General features: G+C 44.9%; 1 protein-coding gene and 1 long non-coding RNA gene across 3 annotated transcripts in view; one reads left to right on the top strand and one right to left on the bottom strand.

The window, feature by feature from the left end:
- The first annotated feature begins 1737 nt into the window (after window positions 1–1737).
- Window positions 1738–20785, top strand: LOC121133836. Its single transcript, XR_005870844.1, has 3 exons — window positions 1738–2012; window positions 20467–20608; window positions 20696–20785. It is a non-coding gene; the product is annotated as an uncharacterized LOC121133836 (long non-coding RNA).
- The window catches only part of Klhl29 (kelch like family member 29), a 291248-nt gene continuing 283377 nt past the window's right edge, over window positions 19944–27814 (bottom strand). For both annotated transcript variants that reach the window (XM_005079085.3, XM_040730961.1), the window contains exons 12-14: window positions 25210–25403; window positions 24769–24913; window positions 19944–22097 (exon numbers count right to left, since the gene is read on the bottom strand). In XM_005079085.3, the coding sequence (XP_005079142.1) occupies window positions 21914–22097; window positions 24769–24913; window positions 25210–25403 (523 nt within the window). In that variant the 3' untranslated portion in view covers window positions 19944–21913. The remainder of the gene's footprint in view (window positions 22098–24768; window positions 24914–25209; window positions 25404–27814) is intronic.

Genomic DNA, 27814 nt, shown 5'->3' with positions numbered 1-27814 from the left:
GATCTAGCTATTACAAATAATGCTGAAATGAACACATTGTTCTATGAATGAGCATCTTTTGGGTATATGCCTAAGAGTGGAATTGCTGGGTCTTGTGGTAGACTAAATCCCATTTTCCTGAGGAATCTCCATACTGATTTCCAAAGTGGCTGTACATGTCGGCACTCCCACCAGTTGCTGGTATGTTTTATGACCTGAAGAAATGATCAGAGCCTTAGTCTTTGTCCTACTAGCCATCTGTTGGTGACTTGAAGACTTTTGGTTGACATCAGTCAGGTGTGCACAATAACAGTGCTCTTAGAATAATACCGCACCATCAAGTAATAGTGATCAGTTTAGTAAAAAGGACCAACATTGTGAGGGATTGTAATTTCTGGGAGGGGGGTGGTGAATAGTGGGGAGAGGCCAGGAGGCCAGTTTGGAAAACTGAATAGAGTCCAGGATGAGAAAGTATAGTGTGAGACAAAACTATTCAGGGAACTTGGGTCTTACGGAAGGCAAGTCTAAAAATGCCTGTATTTCATCCTGTGGTGATTCTTAACTGTTTTGGAACTGTACTGTGTTATGATGAAAATATAATCTCAGACATTAATGTAGTACCAATTTATGAAGAGAAACATAGCTTACCTTTCCTTTCAGCAAGAAAGCCTGCTCTAGGCCATGTGTGGGCTTAGGCATTACATTTACAAAGAAGCCAGTCATAGCCTCTGTTCTTAGAAAGAGCTGTTGAACCAGGATTTATCCCTAGTGCTTGAATGGGCTTTTTGGAGCCCATTCTCTTTGGAGGGATACCTTGCTCAGCCTCGATACAGAGTGGAGGGCCTTGGTTCTGCCTCAGAGTGATGTGCCAGACTTTATTGACTCCCCTTAATAGGCCTTACCCTCCTGAGGAGTTGATAAGGGGTTGTGTGAGGAGAAGGTGGGGGGAACAGGAGGAGGAAGGGAGTGGGAACTGGGGTTGGTATATAAAATGAGAAAAGATTGTTTTAAAACTAAAAAAAAGTTAAAGAGCTGTTGAATAGAGTAAGAAAACTTAAAATTGGTTAAATGCAATGATGAAAGCTTAGTTGAGACATTGCTGGAGGAGAGAAAAATAATTCATTCTTGGCAGTTTTGAAAATTTCTTCCTGGTGGGTATGGTGTCTTGAGAGCATCTTGAAAAGTTAAGATGTATAGAAAAAGGAGAGGAGAGGGAGCATTCCATGCAGAGCAAACAGCATAGCAAAAGTACAGAAGCTGGGAGTGATGGTGGTGTACACTTGTAATCCAGAACTGGGGAGGTGGAGGCAAAAAGGTCAGGAGTTCAGGGCCATTCTTGGCTATAGAGTGTATCTGAATCTAATTGGAACTACATGAGACCCTGTGTCAAAACAAAACAAAAGCACAGAAACAGGCAAATGTTAAGTTTGGATCACCACACTCAGTTCTAGTTTGCTTTAGAACAAAACAGGGAAATGTGGTGTTAGTTTTAGACAGACTTCGCATGCCAGTTTTTATTCCAGGTGAGAGATGCTACAGATCCCGAATAGAGAAAAGTATAGTAGAAATGACAAGAATGCGAGTTTCCAAGAAAGAGCAAAATTACTAGGAGCCAGTGACTAGATGTTAGCATTGACGGGCTGCAGTTGCTCCTGGTTTCTGCCTGGGTCATCAGGTAGATGAGTCATCACCTGGGCGGGTGTAGTATTGGACACTGGACATTGTGACATCCAGGTCCAGCAGACTTCTAGATAAATACAATATCTAAAGCTCTGAACAGTTCAGAGCTGAAGACTTTGGAGGTAGCTGCCTGCAAGTGGTTGTTCAAACCTCAAGTATGAATCATCACTTAAACAGTACTTTCAGGGCAGAATGAAAGTAGAGGAAGAGCCATGGTTAAGCAGTGGGCAGATGATGCCTGAGACTGATCCTGGTCATGCCTAATCAAAAGAGCCACAGCAAAGGTATTGTGAGCTCAAGGTGGGAGAGCCTGTGTTCCAAACACAGCACTGTTGGATGCTTCTGTGGAGGAGGTAAGATATGTCTCTATTACAAGGGTATGTGGCAACTTAGAGATCCTGAATACTGAGAAAAAAGAAAGTGTTGTGGAATATTATCATAACTATACAAAGATGTGTTACATTTGTTAATGCCTTTGTTTATTACTTTAACTGTGTAAAGGTGTTATATTTGTTTATGCCACCTTTGTTAATGATAAAAAGATGTGTTACATTTGTTTTTGCTGCATTAGTTTAATTATGTAAAGATGTGTTGCATTTGTTTACCCTTGCCTGCCTAAGGCACCTGATTGGCTTAATAAAATGCTGGACAGCCAATAGGTAGGCAGAAGAGGGTTAGGTGGAGCTGGTTGGCAGAGAGAATAGAGGTGGAGAAAGGAATATCGAAGAAGCCAGGCCTTTAATCCCAGCACTCAGGAGGCAGAGGCAGGAAGATCTCTGTGAGTTTGAGGCCAGCCTGGTCTACAGAGTGAGTTCCAAGACAGCCTCCAAAGTCACAGAAAAACCCTGTCTTGAAAAAAAAAAACCAACAACAAAAAAGAAGATTGAAGAAGAGAACAGGAAAAGAGAGGGACAGAGCCTGAGCCAGAGGAAGGGAGAAAGGAAGAGAGAGGGCTGGGGGGGGGGGGAGAGAGAGAATCAGAAAGGGAGGGAGGAAGAGAGGAGAGAGAGTGAGCACCCCAAGAAACATTAAAATAAGAGCTAAGAAAGACTGAGTACTCATAACTAATAAGTCTCCATGTTGGTGGTCCAAAAAGAAAGCTTGCTACAAAAGAGTATAACTATTGAGGGACACAGTTGAGAAAGGGTTTTGTTAAACACGGAAAGACAACGTGCTTGTACACCAGGCATGGAGATGATGGTGAAGCTGTCAAGGAGCTAATGAGGATAGTCACAGGCGGACTTTATAGCACAACCTAGATGTGGACTCTGGGTTTCTGACAGTGTGCCCAGTTATTCCCCACAATATTGTAGTGCCACAGAAGGAGAATGGAGGCTGAAGATGGCAAAGAGGGGCAATGGTCAGCTGGTCAGAATTCCAAGAGACTAGAAGTGGTAGAGACCGAGGTGATACATTTGGAGATAGGGTAGAGTTATAAAGTTTAAGAGATCAATACCTGTTAATTTCAAGTATTCCCACATACTTCCTTACTGAGTTTGTCTATTCTTTGTAAAATGTAACAACCATGGGAAATTCTTAAAAACAAATGTATAGATAAATCATGAATTATGTAAGATACAACCCAGGGAAAGAAAGTGATAGATATTTAGATCACCCACAATGCCTGTGTGTGCTGCTCCTTTTTCTCCTCAAATATAATCTTACTTAGTACTTGTGGTAATGACCTTGGCTTTCCTTACAGTTTTAATGCTTTTGTAAATGTTTGATTGCTTCATTTACAATTTCTCTGGGGTTTTCTCTTTCATCTTGAAGTTTTATAATTTTATTGTTGTGTGTGTGTGTATGTTCTGTATGTGTGAGCACACACATGTCTCGGCTCATGTGTGGAGGTCAGAGGACAGTTTTGTGGAGTCAGTGCTCCACCCACCTTTATGTGGGTTTCAGGGTTCGAACTCAGGTCATCAGGCTTGGGAGGAAAGTAATTTAACCCACTGAGCCATCCTGCTGATCCTCTGTCTTTTAAATTTCTTCTTTCTCCTTTCCTCTTCCTTAGTTTGTTGAAGAACCCAAGATTTGACCAGTTGAATTACTCAAGTCTGGGTCTTACTGTTTGAGTCCTTCTAGTAAGATTAGACATACTTCTGTGTGTGCATCAGTTGAATTACTCAAGTCTGGGTCTTACTGTTTGAGTCCTTCTAGTAAGATTAGACATACTTCTGTGTGTGCATCAGTTGAATTACTCAAGTCTGGGTCTTACTGTTTGAGTCCTTCTAGTAAGATTAGACATACTTCTGTGTGTGCATCAGTTGGAACTTGGGTCTAGAACTGTGCTGTCCAATGTCAGTCACTACATGTAGCTCACAAATGCTTGAAATGAGTCCAACTGAAATGAACTGTGAATATAGAATTCACACTAATTTTGAAGTATATTATTAAAAGGATATTCAATATCTAAATAGTTCTTTTATTTCCTGTGTTAAAATTGTATTTTGGGTATCTTTGGTTAAATTTATTTTATTTAAAATAGGCTGTAAGGTGTTTTCTATGTAAGCATTGAAGGTCAGAGTTCAGATTATGAGCATACATGTAAAATGCTGAGGGCAAGGGCATACTCTTGTAATCCTAGGACCAGAGAAACAAACAAAAGCATTTCTGGGGCTTGCTGGCCAGCTAGTTTAACAAAATCAATGAGCTCTAGGTACAGTGACCCTGTCTCAAAAAATAAGACGGGAAGAGATTAGGGAAGACAGCTGATGCCAACCTCTGGCCTCCATGTGCACACCCCACCAAAACACACATTTGTTGCCGGGCGGTGGTGGCACACACCTTTAATCCCAGCACTCAGAAGGCAGAGGCAGGCGGATCTCTGTGAGTTCGAGGCCGGGCTGGACCGACAGCCTCCAAAACAATACAGAGAAACCCTGTCTCTTAAAACCAAAACCAACCAAACAAAACAAAACACACATTTGTTAAGATAACTTCTTGTTTTTTCCCCAATTCTTTATAAAGTGGCTATTATATTTTTAAAATATAGCTTGCATTATATTTCTGTTTGGTAGCACCAATTTAGAGGTATAAAAAGATTTCAGTATTACTTGATTTTATTTTTTTTTTCAGGCTTGCTCCACAAGTGACAGTGTGTTCTCCTCTTAGGGGCATGTGTTGTCTGGTTCTTTTTGTAATATGAGCAGTGACTGATGCTGGTCCTAGATACCATAATTGATGGTGTACAAAATGAGTTCTAATGCGATCACTGCTTACCCACTTATTGGTGGCAAAAATGTGAAGAGAAACATCTCTTCATTACCAGTTGGCAAGATACAGGAATGGTGGGATTAATGCAGTGGTTCTCAATCTGTGGGTCATGACCCCTTTGGGGGTTGGAATGGCCCTTTCACAGGGGACTGCCTAAGACCATTTGGGAAACAGATAGTTGAATTTTGATTCAAAACAGTAGATAAATTACAGTTATCAAGGAGCAGTGAAAATAATTTTATGGTTGGGGGAGGGTCACCACAGCAAGAGGAGAACTATATGAAAGTGTCGAAGCATTAGAAAGATTGAGAAGCACTGCTCTACAGTAACAAAAACCAAAGGCTACAAGAGCAGGCATATATACAAAAAACGGAGATACTGCTTCACTTGCAAACAGGTTCCTAACCAGACAGAGTTGTGAGACAGATAAGAGGGATGGGGTGGGCAGAGGGAGAGAGCACTGAGGTGTGAGAGGAGGAAGGAGAGAGGCAGGGAGGTGTCTTCTTCTAGCATAAATCTACAGGCATGACTTGGAGTGGCAGGCGAGGAAGGTCCGGGGCCATGCTGGTTGGTGCTGCCTATGCTAGCGTGGTGATGGGAGACGGAGTCCAGCCCTAATGCCTGGCTCTTTGGGTATCAGCACAGAGAGGGTTCAGAATAGAGATTCAGGACAGCTGGGCCAACAGACCAGGGAGGTGAGCATCTTGTGCTCATCTTCCCTTCCTCTGGCTGCTTCTGTCCACCTTGCCAACCTCACCACCCAAACAAGATGTCCATAAGACTCAAGAACAAATACATAAGCAGAGGGCTTCTAGCTTCTATTGAGCAGGCAGCATAAGAGATGCCACGTCTGCTCTTCCTGGGCCAGCTAACTGGGAGGCAGCATTTCTTGGGAAGATGGGAGCAGACCATTCTAGAGGGATGATAGAGGGGCCAGGAGGACAGTGGTGAGGGGCTGCTAATTCCAAAGGTAGAGCATGTGCATGCATTCAGGGCAGTGGTGCATGGCGATCATAGGTTCTGGTTGCTGAGTGCCTGTTAGGTAGCATGGTGACGTTCATTCATATTGTTGCCAGGGAACTCATATTGGACCATGTGGTCAGTGATTTGCCTCTATGACACAGCATGGTTGATTTCTGTGATGACGTTCTTGAATACTTCCTCTGTCTTGGTGGAATCCAAGGCTGACATATCAGCGAAGGCCACATTGTTCATTTCTGCAAAGGCACGCACCACTCTTGGTGCTCTTAAGCATAATGACAGTGTTGTTGTGTGCATGGTCCCACTGTTCCTTCATCCACTGCTCCACACCTTGTGTGTCATGTGCTTGGCTGTGTCGTAACCAGTAGTGAACCTACCTTCCCAAGGTAGTATATGAAGGTGATGGGCAAGATAGTGCTCCTGGGGGACAGTGTCTCCAATCTGAGCCTTGATGATGGTCTTGCCATCCACCCAAGAGTCTCATGTGGCCATCTCCACACCAGTGATACTCTTGCTGTCTAGGTTCAACTTGTTGCAGGTGACTCATGACAACAGGTGGCATTTGTCAATACCCAAGTCCCAGAAGAGCGCCAGTTTAAACAGGTTGTCATGCTCTCATCAGTCTGGATCACCATTGTCCTAGCCAGTTTTCAAAATCTGTATTATCGGCCGGGCGGTGGTGGCACACACCTTTAATCCCAGAACTCAGGAGGCAGAAGCAGGAGGATCTCTGTGAGTTCGAGACCAAGCCTGGTCTACTGAGTGAGTTCCAGGACAGGCTCCAAAACAATACAGAGAAACCCTGTCTCGAAAATCCAAAAAAAAAAAAAATCTGTATTATTCCCCTGTCAACCAAAGGTTATGAGTTAGTTTTCTTAGTCAATATGAATGATTTAAATATACAAGGTGTATTTACTTTTTTATTTTTATTTCTAATGATGTGTCTGTGTTTCTCTGTGGGTACATGCCCATGAGTTTAAGTGCCTGTGAAGGCCAGAAGAAGGTGATGGATCCCCTAGAGTTAGAGTCACGGGTGGTTATGAGCCCTATTCCCTCAGTGGGTGCTAAGAACTGGTCTTATATCATACCTTGCAAGAGCAGTAAGCACTCTCAACAGTTGAACCATCTCTCCAACCCCCCGGGATGGTTCCGGCCATTACTGTTGCTATTTGTGGGTGCCAAAATGGTCCCATCTGGCAATGGTAATCATTTCAAGCTAGGTCCCAAGTCCAATCCTGGTTTTCTCTGTTAGTTTTAATCTCTGTTGTGTCTCTGTGGTGGTGATATCTTCTCTTTGTTCAGATACTGGCAATTTAAAAGGTTTCTAATGTGTGTACTTGTGTTTATCTGCATAAGTTTATGTGTGTCGTGTGCATGGCATGTCTCTAGAGGCCAGACAACACCAGATCCTCTGGAACTGGAGTTAAGGCAGTTGAGGGTGCTGGGTACTGAGCCTGTATCCTCTGCAAGAGCAATTAGTGCTTTTAATCACTGAGCTATGTCTCCAGCCTCGCATATTGGCTATTGTTGTCTTCATATTTTGTTTCCTGATCAATGTGTGAGTGTGCATCCTATGGATGCATGTACATTCAAACGTGTGGATGGGTGTGCAAATGTGTATGTCCACACGGAAGCCAGAGGTCTATGTTGGGCATTGTTCCTCAGAGCAGTCCACCTTATTCTGTCTGTCTGTCTGTCTGTCTGTCTATCTATCTTGAGATAGGGTCTTTCATTAGACCCTCACTTACAGACTATCTGTGGAGATGCTTAAGACGGGGATAGCTTGGTGCCAGAATCTGGGAGCAAACATGGCTCTCTAAACATTGCCGGCAAAAACTTAATTCGTATCCTCTCTCGCCATGTCCAGAACTGGAAGCCCACCAGGTAACCTAAGCCAGGCACTTCACCCAACTGCTCTCTTCTTTTACTATATAGAAAAGGGGGAGATGTTGGGGACTGCTAGAACCTTGAACAAAATGGAGTCTGTCAACCGTTTCTTGGCCTTCCGCCTACGTGACTGCGAGCACACATGCCCTTGAGACAAAGGAAAAGGCTAACCATTAAAGTTAAATTTACACAGGGCAGCCCACCCGCCTAGCCAGGGGGGAAATACCCTTACAGAGCAATTGTCTTTGTTAACAAAATTATAGTGTTCTGCTGTACACTTCCTATCCTTCCCTAATTCCTGCACCTGACTTACACTGACAAGCATTTGTGGAATGCAACTAATGACTGATGGAAAATTACAGCTTTGTCTTTACCGTATTTGGTGTATATTTGAATTGAGACTTGATTGACATGCTTGTACCACCCCCTGAGGTCCTTCCTCTATAAGTTCCAGCGCGCCCCAAAAAAATAAAGGCTCTTGATCAGCGAACGTTGTCTTGAGCCTGATTCCATTAACCTCTTGAAGTTCACTTTCCAGATCGGATCTGCTCGTGAAGGCCCACTAAATTAGTAGCGACCCTCATCACCTCACCCCCGCGGGTCGGGGATCCCTTCCCCGGGGGTCGCACTGCCTATCACTTTCCCCAGTGCTGGAATTATAAACTCACCACTACATCCTACATGTGGGGACTGGGTACCAAATTTAGGGTCTCAGGCTTGTATAGCAAATACTGTTATGACTGAGCTATCGCCTCAGCTCTCGGTCAATGTCTTTTTACTAATCTTTTTCATAAAATAGTTTTTTTCAAAAAATTTTTCTATTTTCTGATTTCTGTTTTTAAATATTAATTGGCTTCTACTTTTTTTCTTGAGCTGAAAGATTAGCTCATTCTTTGGAAACCTACCCTTTTTACTAATGTAAACATTTAGTGTTAAATATTAAGCTTGCTTTAGTTGTGTCTTACACATCTTGACATTTTTCTTTTGCATTCTTTCAGTTCAAAATGTTTCTACTTCCCTTGAAATGCCATTGACTCCTAAATTATTTAGGTTCATGTGTGGTGTTTAACTTTGAAGTAGCTGACATTTCCCATGTTACTGACTTCCCATTTAATTCTGAGATGGCCAAAGAATACACGCCATATGATTATACTTATTTTAAACTTATTCTGATTTCAGTGGCCAGGAGTATGGTGTTTCCTGGCAAATGTTTTATGTGCCCCTGCTAATGTGGTTGTCATTAGCAGGAGTGACTTCTGAGTATTGCGTTGATTACTGTGCTGTTTGGGTCTTCTGTACATACCCTTGCTGAGTTTTCTGTCTATCCTATCAGTTACTGGAAGAGGAGCACTTGTCGAATGTAATTGTGACTTTGTCTACCTGTTGCTTTGGTTCTGCTGCATTTTGCTTCCTGCATTTTGATGCTCCGTTTTTGGTTGCATCACTTTTAGAACTATTGTGTGTTCTTAGCAAATAGAGCCTTTTGCCATTGTCTTTATTACACTGTTCATTTGCATGTCATTCATATCCTTACCTCAGTCTCTCTCTCTCTCTGTCTCTCTCTCCTGTGTGTGTGTGTGCGTGTGTGTTTGGCTTTTTAAGACAGCGTTTCTCTGTGTATCCCTGGCTGTCTTGGAACTTGCTCTGTAGACCAGGCTGGCCTCGAACTCACAGAGATCCGCCTGCCTCTGTCCCCCGAGTGCTGGGATTAAAGGCGTGCATCACTACCACCTGGAGCCTCAGTCTGTTTTTAAGGAAGTATTTGAATGGTATTGCTTGTCCCACCATTTTACTTTCTGCACCTAGCCTTTCATCTTTCCATGTACACGTCAAAAGTAAAAATTGTAACACATTTCATTTTAAAGATCTAATTGGCTATGGTTTTTTGTTTATTTGTTTCTGTTTTTTTAAGTTAGTGATTCTAGAACTGTGTAACATCTCATTCTGTTAAATAGAATGGGTGTTTCTGGGAGCTGAGTGGAGGAGCTGTTTCTCTAGGTAGCAAAGATAAAGCTGGAATGGAACAAGGCAGGTTGCTTAGTGTCAGGCTAGTTAGGGTTGTAGCAGAGACCTTATTGTGCTTGCTTAGATACATACAGGCTCTTCTGATTGGTTGCTGGCAATCTCCAGGAGTTTTGTTTTTTTTTTTCAAGCTTGCTCATTCATTGGGTTTTAATTCTGAACTTAACCTGTTTTGTTATTCTGTTTAGTTACCCAGTACTTTGTGTAAGTGGTTTGCAGAACTTTGACTCAAAACCATGGCCTCCCACATAAATTTCACTCAGCATATGTAATTTCTTTCTCCAATGAAGAAATGATATGGCCACCATTATTCTAGGGCTATACATTGAATTTTTAAGTCCCAAGGAGGGGTGCAAACAACTAAAATAGACACAATACCTATCTGCTTTCTGTCTCTAGGAATCCGACTTTTTATTTTATTTAACATATTTTTATTTTATTCATTTTTGCTATATAGCCCAGCCAAGTCTGGAACTTGCTACATAGTCCATGTTGACCTTGAACTCAAGTCTTCTTTCCAGACCTCCTGAGTACTGGGATTACAGCCATGTGCCTCCGTGTCCAACCTAAATTTGGTTCTTCTTGGTCTCTCGTATAAGGAGGATTCCGTCCTCCTCGTTTCTCCCAGCATTATGTCCTCAAGGTTTATCCCTGCTAACTCCCCTCAGGATTCCCTTCCTTTTAAAGTCTGAGAATATCCTATTATATGTAATATGCTACATTCTGTTTATCCACCCATCCTTCAACGGACATGTGGCTGCTTCTGTCTTTGGCTATTGCAGATAATGCTATGAATATCCCTTGAAGTCCCTACTTTCATTTCTTTTATGGATATGTCCAAAAGCAGAATTGCTGGATCATATGGTAGTTCCATTTTTAATTTTGCGAGGAATTACCATACTGTTTTCCTTAGCGGCTGAACCATTTTTATTCCCACAGAAGGTGTACAGAGTTCTAGCTTCTCCACACCCTCTCTGATACTTGTTATTATTTTCTGTGGAGGTAGGATAGAGGGGAGGAAGGGGACATAGTAGCTGTGCTAATGTTATGATCTAGGATTTACAGTCAAAGTAATTACGCATATATTTGGATTTTACTCTACCATTTTATTATGTTTTCCACTTGTCTCTCTTTTTTTTTAATTCTGCTTTATTCTTTTGAGTTATTTAGCTTTAATATTCCATTTTCATTTCTTGGGGTTCTGACTGTCTCTGAACAGCTTGTATCTTTGATACTTTACATACTTTTCACAATTTACCTAAAATTAACATTTTCCTACCTTATACAAAATCTTCCATCCAGATGTAATAGTTGTCATATGAATTGTATTTGCACATACTGAAAACTCCACCAGACAATGTTTTCCTTTCAACTGTCACAAACACTTTTGGGAACTTAGGGGTTAAAAAATTAAAATAATTCAATATAATAGTTTAAAAAGTTGTTATATTTACACAGACATTTATTGTTTTTCTTCCCATACTATAGCCCCACATTTCATTATTTCCTTTAGGGCCAGTGAGATAGCATAGTGAATAAAGGGCACTTGTCACCAAGACATGTGACCCGAGTTTGATCCCTGGATCCCACATAGTGGAAAGAGAGCATGGGTCCTGTAAGTTATCTTCTGACCTCTCCATCTGCGCCATGGTGTGTTTGTGTAAATTGTGTGTGTGTGTGTGTGTGTGTGTGTGTGTGAGTAAGCACGCACACACAGACGAATGAATGATTGAATTATTTAAAGAATTTCTTTGAAGCAAGTTTAGTAAGGACAAATCTTTAGTTTTCCTTCATCAGAGAGTTTCTTATTTCTGAAGGAAGTGCTCACTAGATAGGAAATTTGGGGTTGACAGTTCTGTTCTTCCAGCATTTTCAAATGTCACTTGAGGGCCCTACAGAATCCACAGCTTCTGGTAAGTGATACACAATGTTGATGAAGCCCAGAAACCATAAAAGAACTTTTTTGGACTCTTGGGAATGTCATTTTGAGAAATACAGATTCAGATAGGCCTGAATGGGTGGGTATCCCAGGGAAGCTCAGATTGTGCAGGGCTTGCAAAGCGAACGAGAAGACAAAGGCAGTTTTTGCAGGGTGATTGAAAAAGAAAAGTGATTGACACAGGAAAGTTAGCACAGCAGGGGTGTCCAGCCTTTGGACGTTGCTACCAGATACATCTACGAAGCAGTACTTGAGCACTGTGCAGGAGCATTACCAAAACAAATCTCATGTTTTAAATTTATGATTTTGTCCTGGACCATGTTCCTAGCTATCATGTGTTGCATTCAGTCTGTGGGCTGTGGGTCAGGCATACCTGCAGACTTTCTGTCCCTGGATTTATTAGTTACTTTTCTCCCTGCTGTAACCAAATGCTTGTCAGAAAGCAAGAGAGGCAGAGGTTATCTTAGCTCACAGTTCAGAGGAGTACAGTCCACCAGAGAGACAAAGGTGAGTGTTGGGAGCGTCCTTGGTGCTGACCATGAAGTGGAGAAAGGACAACATCGGTACTCTGCTGGCCTCTGCCCCGCCCCCTGTTTTGTTTATTTTGTATGGAACCTGAGCCTATGGGATGCCATACATATTAAGGATGGGCCCCAGGTAAACCCCTCTGTGAATACCATCAACAAATATACCCAATGATGTTTCTCATTAATACCATAGGTATTTCTTAATCACAGTAGGTCATACATTATTGGTCTCTAAGCCTTTACTATGGAGAAGAATCATCTGTGACAGCTGAAACATTCACACTGTAGGATGCTGATGGTTTTTTGCAGTCCAGGCCCAGCTCCAAAGTTTACATCCCTAGTCATGGCGGCAGCTTGACGTGTGTGACTCCTGTAACTGTTGAGGTCATTTTGAAATGTTCCTTATTAGTTTGATTGGCTTTTTGGAGACAAGGTCTCAGGTAGTCTAGACTGGCCTTGAGCTCACCAGGTAGATCTTAAACTCCCGATCTCACCTCCATCTCCCAAAGTACTGGAGTTACAGGTGTGTGACACTGTGCCTGGCTTTGAAATGCTCTTTCAATCTTTTGATTTCATTCGTGATTTTCTTTTTAATATTTCAAGCTGTCATTTGAATTGCGGTTTATGTGGTATGCTATTTTCTCTGGCTGCTTATGTAGCATCATGTTTTCTTTACATTAACTTTCAAGCATCGGGTCTGGGCATGCATTTCTCCAAGGTCATCTAGGCTGGGCTTTACTGATCTTTGGGTCTGTAAGTTTAGGTACTCTGCCTGTTTGGGACATTTTTAGTCATCATTTCTCCCAATTCTGTCTGTACCAACATCTTTCTCCTGTCCTGTTGGGGTTTCAATGACATGGATGTTGGGCCTTTCTATATTATCCTGCAGGTTCCTGAGGCTGTGTTCTTTATGATGATATCTTGTTTGTAAAATTAAGGCATGCCTGAAGATCAGAGGGTGGAGCTTACCATTAGCTAACCATAGAGGTCTGTGTGGACAGACAGGAAGTGAGGATGGCTGGGTAGAGAAAGGAATATAAGTAGGAGGAAACAGGAACTCGGTCTATTTTCTACTGGGAAGCTGGTGAGGTAAAGATGGCTTTGGCTTGCTCCTTCTCCTCTCTAATCTCTTAGCATTTCCCCCTATATCTGACTCTGGGCTTTTATTATTGAGGCCAATTAGAACTCATGTTACAGTTCATTGTTCAAGAGATTTTTCCAGTATGGCTGTTTGAGTGTGTCCACATGTATGTATATGGGTGTGCATGCCTACATGCACATACAGAGACCAGAAGAAGGAGTCAGGTATCCTCCTAAATCATTTCATATTGATTCCCTTGGTCTAGGGTCTCTCCCTGAATCTAGGACTCATTTTTCTCCATTAGACTGGTAGCCAGAAATCCCCAGTGGTCCTCCATCTCTGACCCCCTGGAGCTGGGATTCCAGATGTCTGCAGGATGTCAGCTTCTTACAGGGTTGCTAGGATATGAACTTCAGTCCTCATGATGCCCAGTGGGTGCTCTAATTTTAACCTCTGAACAACCACTTTGGCCCCTCTGCTCATTTTTAATAAAGTTTTTCTTCTTTCTATTCAGTTTTGAAGATTAAAAAAATTTTTATTTTCTTAAAATCATTTCAGCATCTGTACAACCTCACGGTGTGTGTTTGTTCATTTCCTTTTCTTTTGTGAGTTACTTAGTGTATTCCCTGCTCTTAACTGTCAGGTAGTCTTGGATTGTGTCCTGGCCAGTTTGAAAATCATCCAGGAGATGTGAGCTTGGTTACAGTCTTGTGGGGAGGGCTGACCTTTTTTTTTTTTAAACAATCAACATGGCTATGCTCAGATCAGAAGTTCTGGCTGGTTTCTGTAACTGTGCTTCTATAGTTAAAGTCATGTTTCAATAGCTTGGTAGTGCTTTTATGTCCTATCGCTTCGGTAAACTGAAATGGCTCTCCGTAAGTTCACCTCACATGGTGAAGGGACATGGAAGACACGATTAACCATGAGATGGAGAGGTTATTGGGGACTGTTGTGGGGCTATACTGTAATCACAAGGGGTCTTACTACACAATACAATGCAGGAAAGTTAGATTCTCCCTGCAGCCTCCAGGAGGAACACAGGTACACAGATGCTTTGTCTTACCTCCTAGACCCCAACTCAGACTAACAATATCCAGAACCATGTGACAGTAAATGTGTTCTCAGGAGCTGTAGGAGTTATAGGGACTTTGATGAGCAGCCACAGCTGTGTGCACACCCAGAGGGACCTGGTGGCAGTCAGCATCACAGTTTAGATACGGGTCATGCTCTTTGGATCCCAGCCAACGGTCCTGTAGAGTGTCAGTTTCTCTTATGGCCACTGCAGCTGTAGGGGGCTGATTCATTCTGGATCTCACCTGGCATTGGGTCTGGACAGTCCAATGGGAGTTTTCCTTCTGGGGTTCTGGCTGCCACAGAGACTGAGCTAGGAGATACAGAATGCTTGTCTTGTCTCTGTTCCTCGGTACTGGGCACACAAGCATCTGTAGCCATGCCAGGGTGGTTTTGTTTTGTTCTATGTGGATTCAAACTCCAATCTTCCCAGCATTAATACCCCCGTCCCCCTCTGCCCCTCCCCCCGTCCCCATCCCTCAGTTGGTGATGAGATAAACTTGGCTGCCAAGAGCATGATGAGTGGGAAACAAACAGGGTAGAAGGGTAGGTTCAGGAGAGTCACAGATGAAAGCAGGAACGGGGTTTGAGGTGTTAATCAATGAGGATAGGCTTCTCCTGGCCCTGCTGTTCTCTACCCGAAAGAAGCTGCAGAGGAGGCTAATAGTTAACTCGCTAGGGCTGGAGTTTGTCTTCAGGACCTGGCAGAAGGACTTGGGTGCTACAAGGATGAGGTAACCATCAAGAGAAGGGATGCAAGTTAGGCAGTGATGGCAGAAACTGAGTTATCCTCTGCAAAGCGAGTTCCAGGATAGCTGGAAAAAGAGGCGTGAACTCAAGGTATAGCTGCTAAATTAGGAGACAATGGAAAGCAACAAAAACTAAAGGTTATGACTCAAAGAGGAAATGCAGGGTTTCGGATATAGCTGTACACACCTAGCATGCAAGAAACCCTGGGTTGGCATATGCCTGTGATCCCAGGACAAGGAGGCAAAGGCAGAGGAATTTGAAGTTCAAGATCACCCTTACCCTTGACTGTATAGCAAGTTAGAGGCCATAATGGGATACACAAGACCTTGTCTCAACATCAAAAGCCAGTACATTGAGGGGGCCATGCACCAGGAAGAGACTTGTCAAAACGTGGTGTTTATGACTTCATAGGTATAATGGACTCAGATAATAATGAAAGAAATACCCACTGAAGTACTGCCTAATTTAGTTGATCTAAATTATAAAATGCCTGTGGTGGATTGAATAAAAACAGCCTCCATACATCTATAGGGAGCGGCACTATTAGAAAGTGTGGCCCTGTAGGTTGGGTTTTGTTGGAGGAACTGTGTCACTAGGGGGTGGAAATCTCAGATGCTCAGGCCAGTGTGGCAGTGCTGTGTGATAGTCCTTCTAAGCTGTGAATATGTATTCCTCTTATTGGTTAATAATAAAGCTAAGTTGGTCTACAGCCAGGCAGACTAAGGTTAGGCAGGAAAGCCAAATGAAGGTACAAGGACAAAGAAGGTCTGAGTCAAGGGAGAGGTGAGCCACCCGCCAGATGAACAAGATGAACTAGAGCACAGGTAAAGCCACAAGACAGGCGGCAACACGTAGATTGCAGAAATGGGTTAATTTAAATGGAAGAGCTAGCTAGAAATAAGCCTGAGCTATTCAGTCAAGCATTTTGCAATTAATATTAAGCCTCTGAGTGATTATTTAAAAGCAGCTGTGGGACATGGTGTGGCAGAGAAACCCCCACTTACACAACAGTCTCTTCCTGCTGCCTTTGGATGTAGAACTCTCAGTTCATCCCCAGCACCACATCTGCCTGCATGACGTTGTGCTTCCCTCCATGATGATAGTGGACTAGACCTCTGAACTGTAAGCCAGCCTCAATTAAATGTTTTTCTTTATAAGGTCATGGTGTCTACACAGCAGCAGAAACCCTAACTATGCCCTTGAACTTCTAACTTCCTAAGCAATGATAAATCAGTAACCATTGCTCTGAAATTGTACAAAAGCCACAGAGGAAAACAGCTCCAAGAGACTCTGGGCTCCATCAAAGCACATGAGTGCCCCTCATCATGTTTCGGTGGCCATTATAGCACAGAGCCTTTTCCAGTATTCTCGTTGTGACCAAAAAGTAAAATCAGTTAGTATGAGATTCTGGTGTTTCTGAACACTGTATGGTTACTTAGTTTGTAGCTTAAGATTCCCCGAGAAAGACTTAAAAATTAATTAATTTTTTTGTATTGGCATTTTAATAAATGCAAGTGCTTGACTTGGTAGCAGATGCCAGTAATCCCAGCACTTGGGTGGCAGCAGCAGGGAGGTCAGAAATTCAAGACCAGCTTTGGCTACATAGGAATTTTGAGGGCAGCTTGGGCTATATTAAAAAAGAGAGAGAGAGGACGAAAGGAAAACAAACAAGACAATGTGTACATAGCATTACACTTAGTGACTGCTGAAATAAAGGTGGTTTGGGGTAGGGAGTCTCAGATTCCTCTATGCATGTAAAAGAGAGCATCCACGTGTATAGTGGCATTTTACCATTTGTTACTAAAGTTGTTTCATGGACTACATTTCAAAGGAAGCATTTGTTTGTCACACAGTTAAATCTCCATTCCAAATCACTGGTCTGCTGTACTGATTTCCACGTTTATTGAACTTAGTCATCCTCAGAAACAACAACAACAACAAAAGTAGATTATTAGAAAGCTTTCTCCCCATAGTCCCAAGATTTTATGACTAACACAAATGTTAATGTCAAGACTAGTATGAAATAGAAGGCCTTTTTGCTTTCATGTGGTATTTTAATGAAATGCTAGACAAGACTAGTATGAAATAGAAGGCCTTTTTGCTTTCATGTGGTATTTTAATGAAATGCTAGACTCGCCGTGGACATTTCTGAATTTAAATACAGGTGATGGGAAGGAAGGAAGGAGACTTGGTTTTGGAGTCAAGAGCTGAGCAAGGGATGCCTTAGGGAGTTACCCGTGCTCACCGAGCTGGCCCTGGACACTGACAGCCATGGACTGACTCAGCCCAGTGGGCTTCCCTGGGTGTCCTCTGCAGAACTAAGCTCACGTTCCCGTTCATGTCCTCTGACAGTCTCTGTGCCGGTTGCCTCCTTCACTTTACAAAGTGTGGTGATGGTGCCGGTGCTCCCGAGGCAGCACAAGTGAGGTGCTGTGTGCAGCTGCTCCGTGCAAGCATGCTCCTGTGGCCTAAAGACCTGCACATCACGGCCTAGGTCGAGGACCTACAGCTATAGCTACTCGGGAGGATGAGGTGAGGCAGGAGGGTTGTAAGTTCAAGGCCAGCCTCGGCAACTTAATAAGACCTGTCGCAAAATAAAAAGTAAAAAGATAAGAGAGAGAGAAACAGGGAGGAGGAGAATGAGGAGGAATCAGAGGCCTTCGCAGGGTCTTGGATCTTGGTAATACTCCAGAATTCGAACTTTTGGTGATATGTTTTCTTATTTTTAATTTTGTCTGACACTTTATTTTGAATACTTTGATTTTTTGACTGCTTATGGTGGTCTATGCACATGTACACACACACACACACACACACACACACACACACACACACACACTTCCTTAGGCTGATACTCAGGGAAACGTTGCTTTCTGTCTCTCATTAAGACAGCAGCACCTCACAGGCATTGGGACATGGCATAGTGGCAGAGCAGTTGCATCACACACAACCCTGGGTTCTGGTCCTTTAGCACTGTAGAAAAAAGAAAAACCCATATGCATAGCATATCTACAATTTTATTATATAAGTGGTTATATAATTACTTGTAGTTATATAAATTCTTGAAGAGAAAAGAATATATGCTCGCAATTCCATGAGTACAACAGTAGGGCTGTACACTTAGTCATTTGTATGAGTGTAGGGGTTTCTGAGGTAGCTCAGTGGGGAAGAAGGACCCTGGTCTCAGAGTTGCTAGAACTCAGAAGCTCTAGGTGGTCTTGCAAAGTGGAATCTTCTGTGCACACCTATACACATGCATATGTATCTGTCACACATAGCTGCACATCTTAAGCTACAGTCTTGTGCGAATATGAATTTTCTTTGTCTTTGTGTCCTCTGTACCTCAGCTTGGAGATTCCGGTGCTTTGTGGGCTTAGCGTGATGACTGGCATATCATTAGTGTCAACAGACAAGTGCTGATCGTTCTCACACACCCTGTTAGAATAGTTGGCATTATTTTCCTAGAGTTCATGTCATTTCTTTATGACTGTCTGGAAGTGATTTACTCAGTGCTCTTTGGCTTCTAATACAGGGCGCCTGATGCCCTACTGTAGAGTTTCATGCTCCTCCTCAGCACAGCTCCCCAACTTAATAGCTACAAGTTAATAGCTACAATAGGCTCATGCCTTGCTGAGTTTCAGTGTTGGGCTTTTTTAAACTTTTGAATTCTATTTGCCAGCACCTTATTCCTTATTACTATTATTATTATTAATTTCTTTTATTTAACACCTTTTTCTACTAACATTTTCCAATTGCATTAACTGGTCCCTTTAATGAAGATACTCTTTATCACACAGGCAATAGATACTTCTCCTGATTGCTCTCTTGTATTGAGGTTCATAAAAAAAATCCACACACAACGTGGACTGCCTTCTCATCATCTTTGTTAGATCAGGTGGTTGTACCTTGACGGTTCTCAGGGTCTCCTAATTCAGTGGGCTTATCTTTTGATGGTAGAATGGAATCTATTTACCACCAGAGTTAGGTCTAAAACACAAAGACTCTTCATGAACCACGAGAACATTTGCCTTGATTTAAAAAAAATGAAACAGACAAGAATGGAGCTAGCATACTGCTTTTATCACAAGTTATTTTAACTCTCCACAATTGGCATCTTTTAGTCAGCCTTCATCCTTTCTTGCAGGATTGATGTTCCTAGGGAAACATTTATTTGGTAGACATATGGTCCACTCATCCCAAGGCTTCAACCAAGTTTTCAGGATAATCCCTCCTCTTGCCTCCTCTTCTGACTATTGGGGATGAAGGGCATGGCGGCTTCATGTGGGTGATGTTGGAAAATCTACTCTCTCCTGCTAAACTTCCTTCCTGACAGATGCATTCCACACCCCATGTTAAATAAACCTTGCCTACGTGTCTTGGGCATAGCAAAGAGGGTCTGTGTGGCAGACTAGAGGACCCTTCAGGCACAACTGCGGAAGCAGGGAGGCCACTCTACCTGGGTCTTAGCATGAAACTCACACCTGATTTTCTTCCTGGAGGAAGCGTCTTGTATCTCCCACTGAGCTGATGAATTGATAATGTAAGTGCTAAGGGAACAGTCTGGGTCAATTTCATTGGGTCTATAAAGCCTTTCAACTTTGGCCTTCAGCTGTCCTTTACTGGTTACTTACTGTTCATCTGTCTCTGTCCTCTTGCAAAATGGTCCTCTCCAATCCTCAAAACCTGCATGGACGTCTATAAGAGGACACAGACTCTTGGGAACTAAAGGGAATGACCGGCTTGCACAGCGGTGTATTGACACTGAGGCAGAGACGATGGCACACAAAGACATTGCATTGGCTTCCGGGTCTAGATCTATAAATATATTTATTATAATATAACAACTAAACAATAAACATATACTATATACAATACCGTTACAGAGAACCCTGTTTTCTATCATTCACAGAAATAGCCAGTTTTGCTCCAGTGTGCTAGATGAGGAGAGAAACGGAGTTTCAGTGTCATCCGTGGAGTCCTGTTGACCACTAACACCTCCCTTGGAGGCAGACGCACACCAATGCTCACATTCGCCCTGCCCCAGGCAGTTAGAAGTTTGTGCTCCAGTCCTTGGGTTCACACTTGCACCCTGTTTGACATAAATACTTTTAAATGACATACAATGTATGTAGTTTTGTGCTTATTACTTTTTTTAAATAATAAATAATATTAAAAACTGCATAACGAAGCTCGGTATCTTGTCAAGTGGGAGCCACACTTGTAATGCTAGAAGTTGATGCCCGTCATTAGGACTGGAATTTTGTGTCATCCAATACTGAATGATGGAGAGTGTGTCCTGTCTCTTTTTCTCTCTGCCAATGGTTCTTATGAAGTGATGGCGAGCTGACTTCCCAGGTAGAAAAATGGTGTGTATTTGGTACTAACTTCAACTAAACAGCACGGTGGTGGTGGTGGCGGCGGCGGCGGCGGCGGCGGCGGCCTTCTTCCTGCCCTGGAATGGAAACTGATGACCAGGTGAGGTTTGAGGGTCTAAGGACTAATGGGAAGGCCTTTCTCTTTTGAGCCTCGTTGGGAGCTCGCTCTTGGCTTCCCTTTCCTCAGGTTACTGTACAAGGCAACAAGAAGAGGGGTCTCCTCGTGCCCCTCAGGCCGTGGCTGTCATGGCTCGTCTAAGAAAGCTGTCCCCATCCTGAGAGCTCTCGCGGCAGGTGCCTTGAATATATAGCTATAAATATCAAAAATAGTCTCCTGTGCTTTGTGGACATTTCTTTCTTCCCTCTGCCTCCCTCAGTCCCTTTCCTGGGCCTGGGTTCAGCTTTACCTCGCGGAGGGAGCTACATTCTTCTAGCATAGATCCTTCCGCCGCTGACAATGCCTCCACGAGGCACGGCCTTTCGGGGCTGTCTGGGAGTTAACTTTTTCCAAAAATAAAGTGGGGGCATGGCCCACCTCAGGAGAGATCCTCTACTCTGCACATAGAAAAAAATGGGAGCAAGTGCCCCGCCTCTGGCGCTACCTACAAAGAGCTTTGGGAAGTCCCACAGCGCTGTCCCTCATGTGGCCTCCTCCTCTCAGTACTTAAAAATAGCCTTTTGTGTATCAAGAAAATGCCTTGGAAATCTAAATAATTCATACTGGCTAAGAGAAAGCTAACACATCCGCCATGTCCTTTTGCAGCGAAAACATGGTAGAAAAGCCCGCGAAGTCCACGCGGCTCTCCCCAGCGATCCCTGCGGCTGCCAGTCTACACACACAGCCGGTCCTCTCCCCTGCCTGGTGCTAACAGCCCCTTCCTAGGCCCTGGTGCTGCACAGTCCCATCCCTCGTTTTTCTCTCGGCCACTTGAAAGTGTAGATTGGTTTAAAAAAAACAAAAACAAGTAGGAATCAAAGTGATAAGGACACTTTGACCTTATTCCAAAAAGAGCCTGATGCCCAGTATTGTCACAGGATAACTGATCTATGGTGGTTTAGGGATGGAGCTTGCTCTGCAAGAAGGAAAAAAAAAAAAAAAAAACAGCTTCTCTCCCAGTTGAAAAATATGTGAGACTATTGCACCGGGCAGAGCGAGCGCCCCCTGTTGAGAGCAAGCGTCTTGGCTGTGTGTTCCAGGTTCCTGTTGCCCGAGCGCTGTGCCCCACTTCACCCAAAAGGCGAGGATGAATTTCTACATTCAATGTAGAGAATATTCGAAATGTTAGCGCAGTGAGTTTCTTGTGTTTTGTGGGCCTCTCGTTGGTGTTGAAAGATAACCATGGTGTGTGTGGCATTTGCCTCACCAAACTCGTCCCATAGGCTTGTCCTGGGCTCTCTGCTGATGTCAGCCGCTTTGAATATATTTCTTTATCACGACACAGCCGTGTCTGAACACAGGACAGGGCATGTGGGGTAGGAGGGTCCATGTGTTGGTTGTGGGCTCGTAGGCTTCCATGTTGCCCAGGGCTGGTCCCTCGCTGCTCACGATGCCTCCGGTTGCATAAATTTTCCCATCCAGCACCACAGCACTGTAAGAGGGAAAGAGGGGCAGAGAGTCAGGCCTTGAGTTCCCATATTCGTTCTGGAGACAGAGTCCCAACACTGTCCTGGTTAGAGGGCCCCTAGACACTCTTGCACAGGTTGGGTGGGATCTTCTTAGCCACCTAACCTGGGCCAATAAACAACAAAACAATGACATTTTTCTACAGGAATACTAGGGGTGTCACGTGGTACTGTTCTGAGGGGAGATATGTTCATTTTCCTTAGCTGCTTCTCCCAGCTCTGCCGAGAGACTACGGACAGCTGCAAAGGGGGTTGCTTCTTACACAGGGCCTGCCCAACTCTGGGCCTTTACTGAGCCTTTTTTGCCTGCTGTGTGTACAGAATCTTCTGAGTTGGGCACATGACTCAAAATGCCAAGAGACAGAACAATGGGTCAGGTCTAACCAAGTAGGGGCCCTGGGATGGGGAACTCTTCCCCTCTGTCCAGGGACCTAAGAATCTCACCTTCTTCCTGTCTCCTCAGCACATGTGACCTAGGCTGCCTCTACCTGTGACTCAAGGGCTGCACGTTCTGCAGGGTCACCGACAGCTCTGCCTGGACCTGTTGCCTGAGTGACACTCGCAGACTGGGACCTGCTATGCCAGTCAGCGCTTCCAAAAGCCCAGTGTCCTGCTCTTTCTGGACTTCTTTAAAGTTTCCTTGAATTAACTTCATTTATTTTATGTCTTTCCTGGAGGTGTGTATTGCACAGCATGCATGCCCAGTGTCTGCAGAGGTCAGAAGAGGGCACTGAATCCCTCCTGGAACTGGAATTACAGATACTTGTGAACCTCTATCTGGGTGCTGGGAATTGAACACAGGTCCTCTGCAAGAGCATGAAGTGCTCTTATCCACCAAGTCATCTCTCCAGCCCTGCACTTAATTCTTTTTATTAATTTACTTTTTACATTCCAATCCCAGTTCCCCCTCCCTCCTCTCCTCCTGCTCCTGCCATTCCCCCCTCCTCCCATCTGCTCCATAGAGAGGGTAAGGCCTCCTCTAGGAAGTCTAAGTCTGTCCCATCATCTCCTTGAGGCAGGACCAAGGCATCTCTCCACCCCCACGCCCCTGTGTCTAGGCTGGGCAAGACATCTCTCCATTTAGAATGGGCTCCACTAAGTCAGTCTGTGCATTAGTGTTAGATCTTGGACCCACTGCCAGTGGCCTCACATATTGTCCCAGTTGCACCACTGTCACCTATGTTAAGGGAGTCTAGTTCGGTCTCATGCAGGTTCCCCATTTGTCAGACCTGAGTCAGTGATCTCTCACTAGCTCGGGTCAGCTGATTCTGTGGGTCTCCCCATCATGGCCGTGACTCCTTTGTTCATATTTTCACTCCTCCCTCCCTTCGATTGTACTCCAGGAGCCTGGCCCATCGGTTAGTTGCTGCACTTAATTCTTAATGCATTTCAGCTGTTGCTCCTAGCCCTGTTGCTAGCCCTGACTTCTCCTTTACTCTATCAAATGGTCAATTCTTTTCGACTATTTCTTGAAAATAGATCCAGAAGTCTTCCAAGGCTCTGCACATTTTTTGCAAGGTCTTGATCAGAACATATCCCAAATCCAGATTTCTTATCAGGCTCCCGTGGTGCTCCTCTCCACTTCCTTGCTACTCTGGGCTTTTGTATGTGCCCCCCCCCAATGGCCGACTAGCTCCCTGTTTCTCTCACAAAAGTCAGCTTCCATCCACTCCTGACACTCAGTGTCCCTTGTTATTTGTAGTCTCAGGTGAAGCCTCTTCCTCATCAACTCAGTAGTCCAAATATCACTGTCAGTGACAGAAAAGCCAGACAGAGATTTCGATTGTGTAGCTGAAGAATAGTTCAAAACCTGAGGAATCTGAATTCCACCAGGAGCCTCGCCGTTCTCTGGTCTAAACACCGGAGGAGGTAGGATTTTCTAGAGCTGGGGAAACTACTTACCCAAGTTGTAGCAACATGTTAGTAGTGAGAGATACCTTCTGTGGTAACTATACGAACAACAGGTATTCAATAAATGCTTCTTGTTATTGATAACTGAAAACGTAGTCATTGCCTCTGCATAGACAACAAGGTGTCTCGGGAAGAGCCTCTGTGGCCCTGCACATGGTGTATCTGAGGTCTCCCTTACTCACGTTCCTTTTAGACTGGTAAAGGAGGAGACCAGAAGTGCCGGGGCTGGTGCCTCACAGACCGGGCGGCAGGGTGCTGGGAGCCGATCTGTGTCCCTCCTCTTCTTTCTCCACTGGCTTTCAGCTAGTCAGTGAGCCTTTGAGACTCTGGGGCGGATGTAGCTTGTGCTCTTGCACACATGAGACTAGAACATCCCCCTCAGAGGTCAGTTGTCCCTACATGCCTCTGGAAGGCACCCTGGGGGACAGCTGGCCTTGCTTCTCACTGAAGAGAGGGTGGCTTTGATGTCTCTTCCAGTGTGGGCTCAATGAGGTCTTGTGGAACCACAGTTTGGGGATCCTGGGCCAGCTGCTACCACAGGACCCTGTCACAGCCACTCTTATGGGCTCCACCCTGCACTCGAGCCCTGACATCCATTTCTGTGGGTGGGGGATGGTTGCAATCATTCTGGCTTGGGGAGGGTTGAGCCTTGCAATCACACTGCTGCCCGTGGGCTCACCCATGCACCCCTCCCTTGTCCCCACTCCTCCACAACCCCCTCCTTACCTGCAGAACTGGCGAGAGTGATTCATGTTCGGGCCTGCCTTGATGTTGCCCTTTTCTGGGTCGTAGATGGTGGTGGCTCTGGCATACGCGCCTCCCAGGATGAACACAAAGCCATTGAGGGTGACAGCAGGTGCGTACTTGTTGTCTGTGAGGACGGAAGTACAGGTGCTCAATGTTTGTGGTCTTGGCCTCCCTCCTCTCTCTTTCCCAGCAGTGTTTCCAATGTCACTGATTCCCCTGAGGACAGGCTGGGGACCAGGAGCGTCCCCAGTCTTGATTGACTTGCTCTTTTCTCGGCGCTGGCATCCCCACTGCACCTGGCTTTGGGGCTACCTACTACTTACCACTAGACCTGGCTCTGCAGACTCTTTGGATTTAGCCTGTCTCTATCTGGGATGTGGGACTGTGAGGGTCCCACTGGCCTGGACTGGGGATTCTTACCTATCATTGGGGACTCAATGAAGCTCCATGTGTTGGTCTGTGGCACATAGGACTGAAGGACACCTGCAGCTCGGCCTGCCTCGTTGACCCCACCAAACACGTAGACCTTGCCACCACACACAGTGGCCGCTGCTGAATGCACTGCCTTGGGCAGAGGGGCTACTGCCTCCCACTGGTTAGTGATAGTGTCATACCTGTGAAAGGAGAAAGAGATAGTCCTTGTGCAATGTAGGCCATAGCCCGGGGCAGCAGCACTTGGGGGGATCCTGCATCACTGGCATAGCCTAAGCCCACAGATGGGGACCCAGGCTTGAGCTACTTCCAGGCATCACTCCAAACTGGCTCTACAGGCTTCCTTTCGAACTGCAGTGGGGCCTTTTGCTGCCTGTCCAACTTCTGTGTAGATCCTGCCCTGGCTTACAGAGTGAGCATCCCTGTGGTGATGGTGCACACAGAATCCACTGGGGGAGACCATTGTTGCTTCAAGGAGCTGCTGGCCCAGTGAGGAGGACATCCACATCAAGTGAGAAAAAAATCCAGTGATCATGAAGGATGCTGTGGTATGGTGATGCGTGAGGGGGCAGCTGGACATGTAGATCTGGGTTGAGTAGTTAGCCTTGGGGCCGCCAGCACCGAGATGGAAACGAGAGCTAAGGGGTGCACCGGGGAGTGCAGGTAGTTCTGATGTTGAGCGCACACTCTGGGGAGGGTTGGCTGGGAGGGGAGGAGAGCCCTCTTTGGGGGCAGTCAGTGCAGGGTCATCAGTCGGCACCTAGGCTATAGAAGACGAAGGGCCTCAAGAGTGGGTGGTGGGAGTGAAGGCATGAAGTCCTGAGCAGGCCATGGTGTCCCTTGAGGTTGTTGGCACTACAGGGGAAGTGAGATGTTCACAAGGCGTTGTGTGTCAGAGTGGAAGCGGGGAGTGCACTGGGGACAGAGGCAGCAGACGCAGACTTCTCTCTGAAGAAACTGAGCCGCGGAGAAGGCAGAGATGGGGGTACTTAGAAAGGAACACAGAATCCTCGGGGTGAGGTGGGGTTGGTAGTAGAATGCTCACTAGTGTTTATCATCAGCCACCTCTGTAAGGAAAACATCCTGGTAACACCTGCTGGTTTCTGTGATGTAAACCCTTCTACCTGCCTGACCCTATCAGCCAGCAGGATGTGGGGGGCCAGGAGAAGCCCCTCTCTGTGGTCACTGCTATCTAGACTCTTCCCACATGCAGCTCCAACAGTCATGTAAAACCTCAAGCAGAGAACAGGGAAATACGCTGGCTAGCCAGGAATTGATGAATCGTGAGGACTGTTAAGATGGAATTCTAATTTTTAATAATAACTGGGTTGCACAGTTCTCCAAATGTTATTAATTGCTTCTTCTGAGCCCACTGAAATGGACTCTGGCGCACGGGGAAGAGGGGTGTTAAGTACATTTTTGTGTGGATAGGGTGAAGCCCATGGGAATAAGCAAAAGTTAACTAAATAGCCAGACTCCAAATCTGTGCATTCTGCATCTGCAGATGCAGTCACTTGCACAAGTTAACTAAACAGCCAGACTCCAAATCTGTGCATTCTGCATCTGCAGATGCAGTCACTTGCACAAGTTAACTAAACAGCAAGACTCCAAATCTGTGCATTCTGCATTGGTAGATGCAGTCACTTGCACATAGGAAGTAGCTGAAAAACTGTATCTGTATCGAACATGTACAGATTTTCCATTATTTCCAAAAGTGATACAGCGTAACAGCTCCTTACATAGCACTTGCTCTCTATTAGGTATTGTAAGTGGTGTGTGAAATGATCTGAAGTGCCTGGAGACTACAGCAGGCTGTGCACAGGTATTTGTATGTAGATACTATGCCATTTTATATGAGGACTTGAGCACTTGCAGATGTGGGTCTGCAGGCATCCCGGAACTGGTCCCCTGTGGGTACCAAGGGGACTTTGCAGTATAAGCAAGAGAGGATGATGCACAACTGAGTTCCAGCACTCAGATGCTGAGCCAGGAGTTCAAGGCCAGCCTGGGTAACATGGATCCTACTGAGAGAGAGGAAGAGGGGGAGAGTGTTGGGCCCCAGCCCCCACGGATCTCTGAGCATTGCTTGTCAGCTGATAACCACAGGTGCATCCTGCTCTCTAGTCCTGGCTTACGGCCCGGCCTGGCCCACCTGATATCAATACCTAGCATGAGGAAAACACAAGCTCTTACACCTGGGGCTTTTCCACTGTACTGTAAGTCTGTATATAAGGCTGCTCCCTCCTTACGGCACACATGTGCACACACGCACGCATGCTCTCTCTTGCAATAAAGGTGGCAGGCACATCCTCTTAGCACAAACGATTGGACGCCTTGTCTTTCATTTCCTGATATCTCGGACTTGTTTGTGGTGCTGATGCCACAGGAGAGGGGAGAGACAGTAAGAGAGAGGGAGGGAGGGAGGGAGGGAGAGACAGAAGAGAGAGGACACACAGTTGGGGACCACAGGGAACTCTGAAGAGCCCTGAGCCCTCCCTCATCCCATGGGGATCTGTTATTTGCCCTTGTAGGATGGGACAAAGAACCGAAGGCCCCTGGGTCCTGTAAGGTTTCTGGCAGATACAGTAGACAC

Source organism: Mesocricetus auratus, unplaced genomic scaffold (assembly GCF_017639785.1).
Source record: "Mesocricetus auratus isolate SY011 unplaced genomic scaffold, BCM_Maur_2.0 Super-Scaffold_100024, whole genome shotgun sequence".
Lineage (NCBI taxonomy): Eukaryota > Metazoa > Chordata > Mammalia > Rodentia > Cricetidae > Mesocricetus > Mesocricetus auratus.
This window is presented reverse-complemented; position numbering and strand designations above follow the sequence as displayed.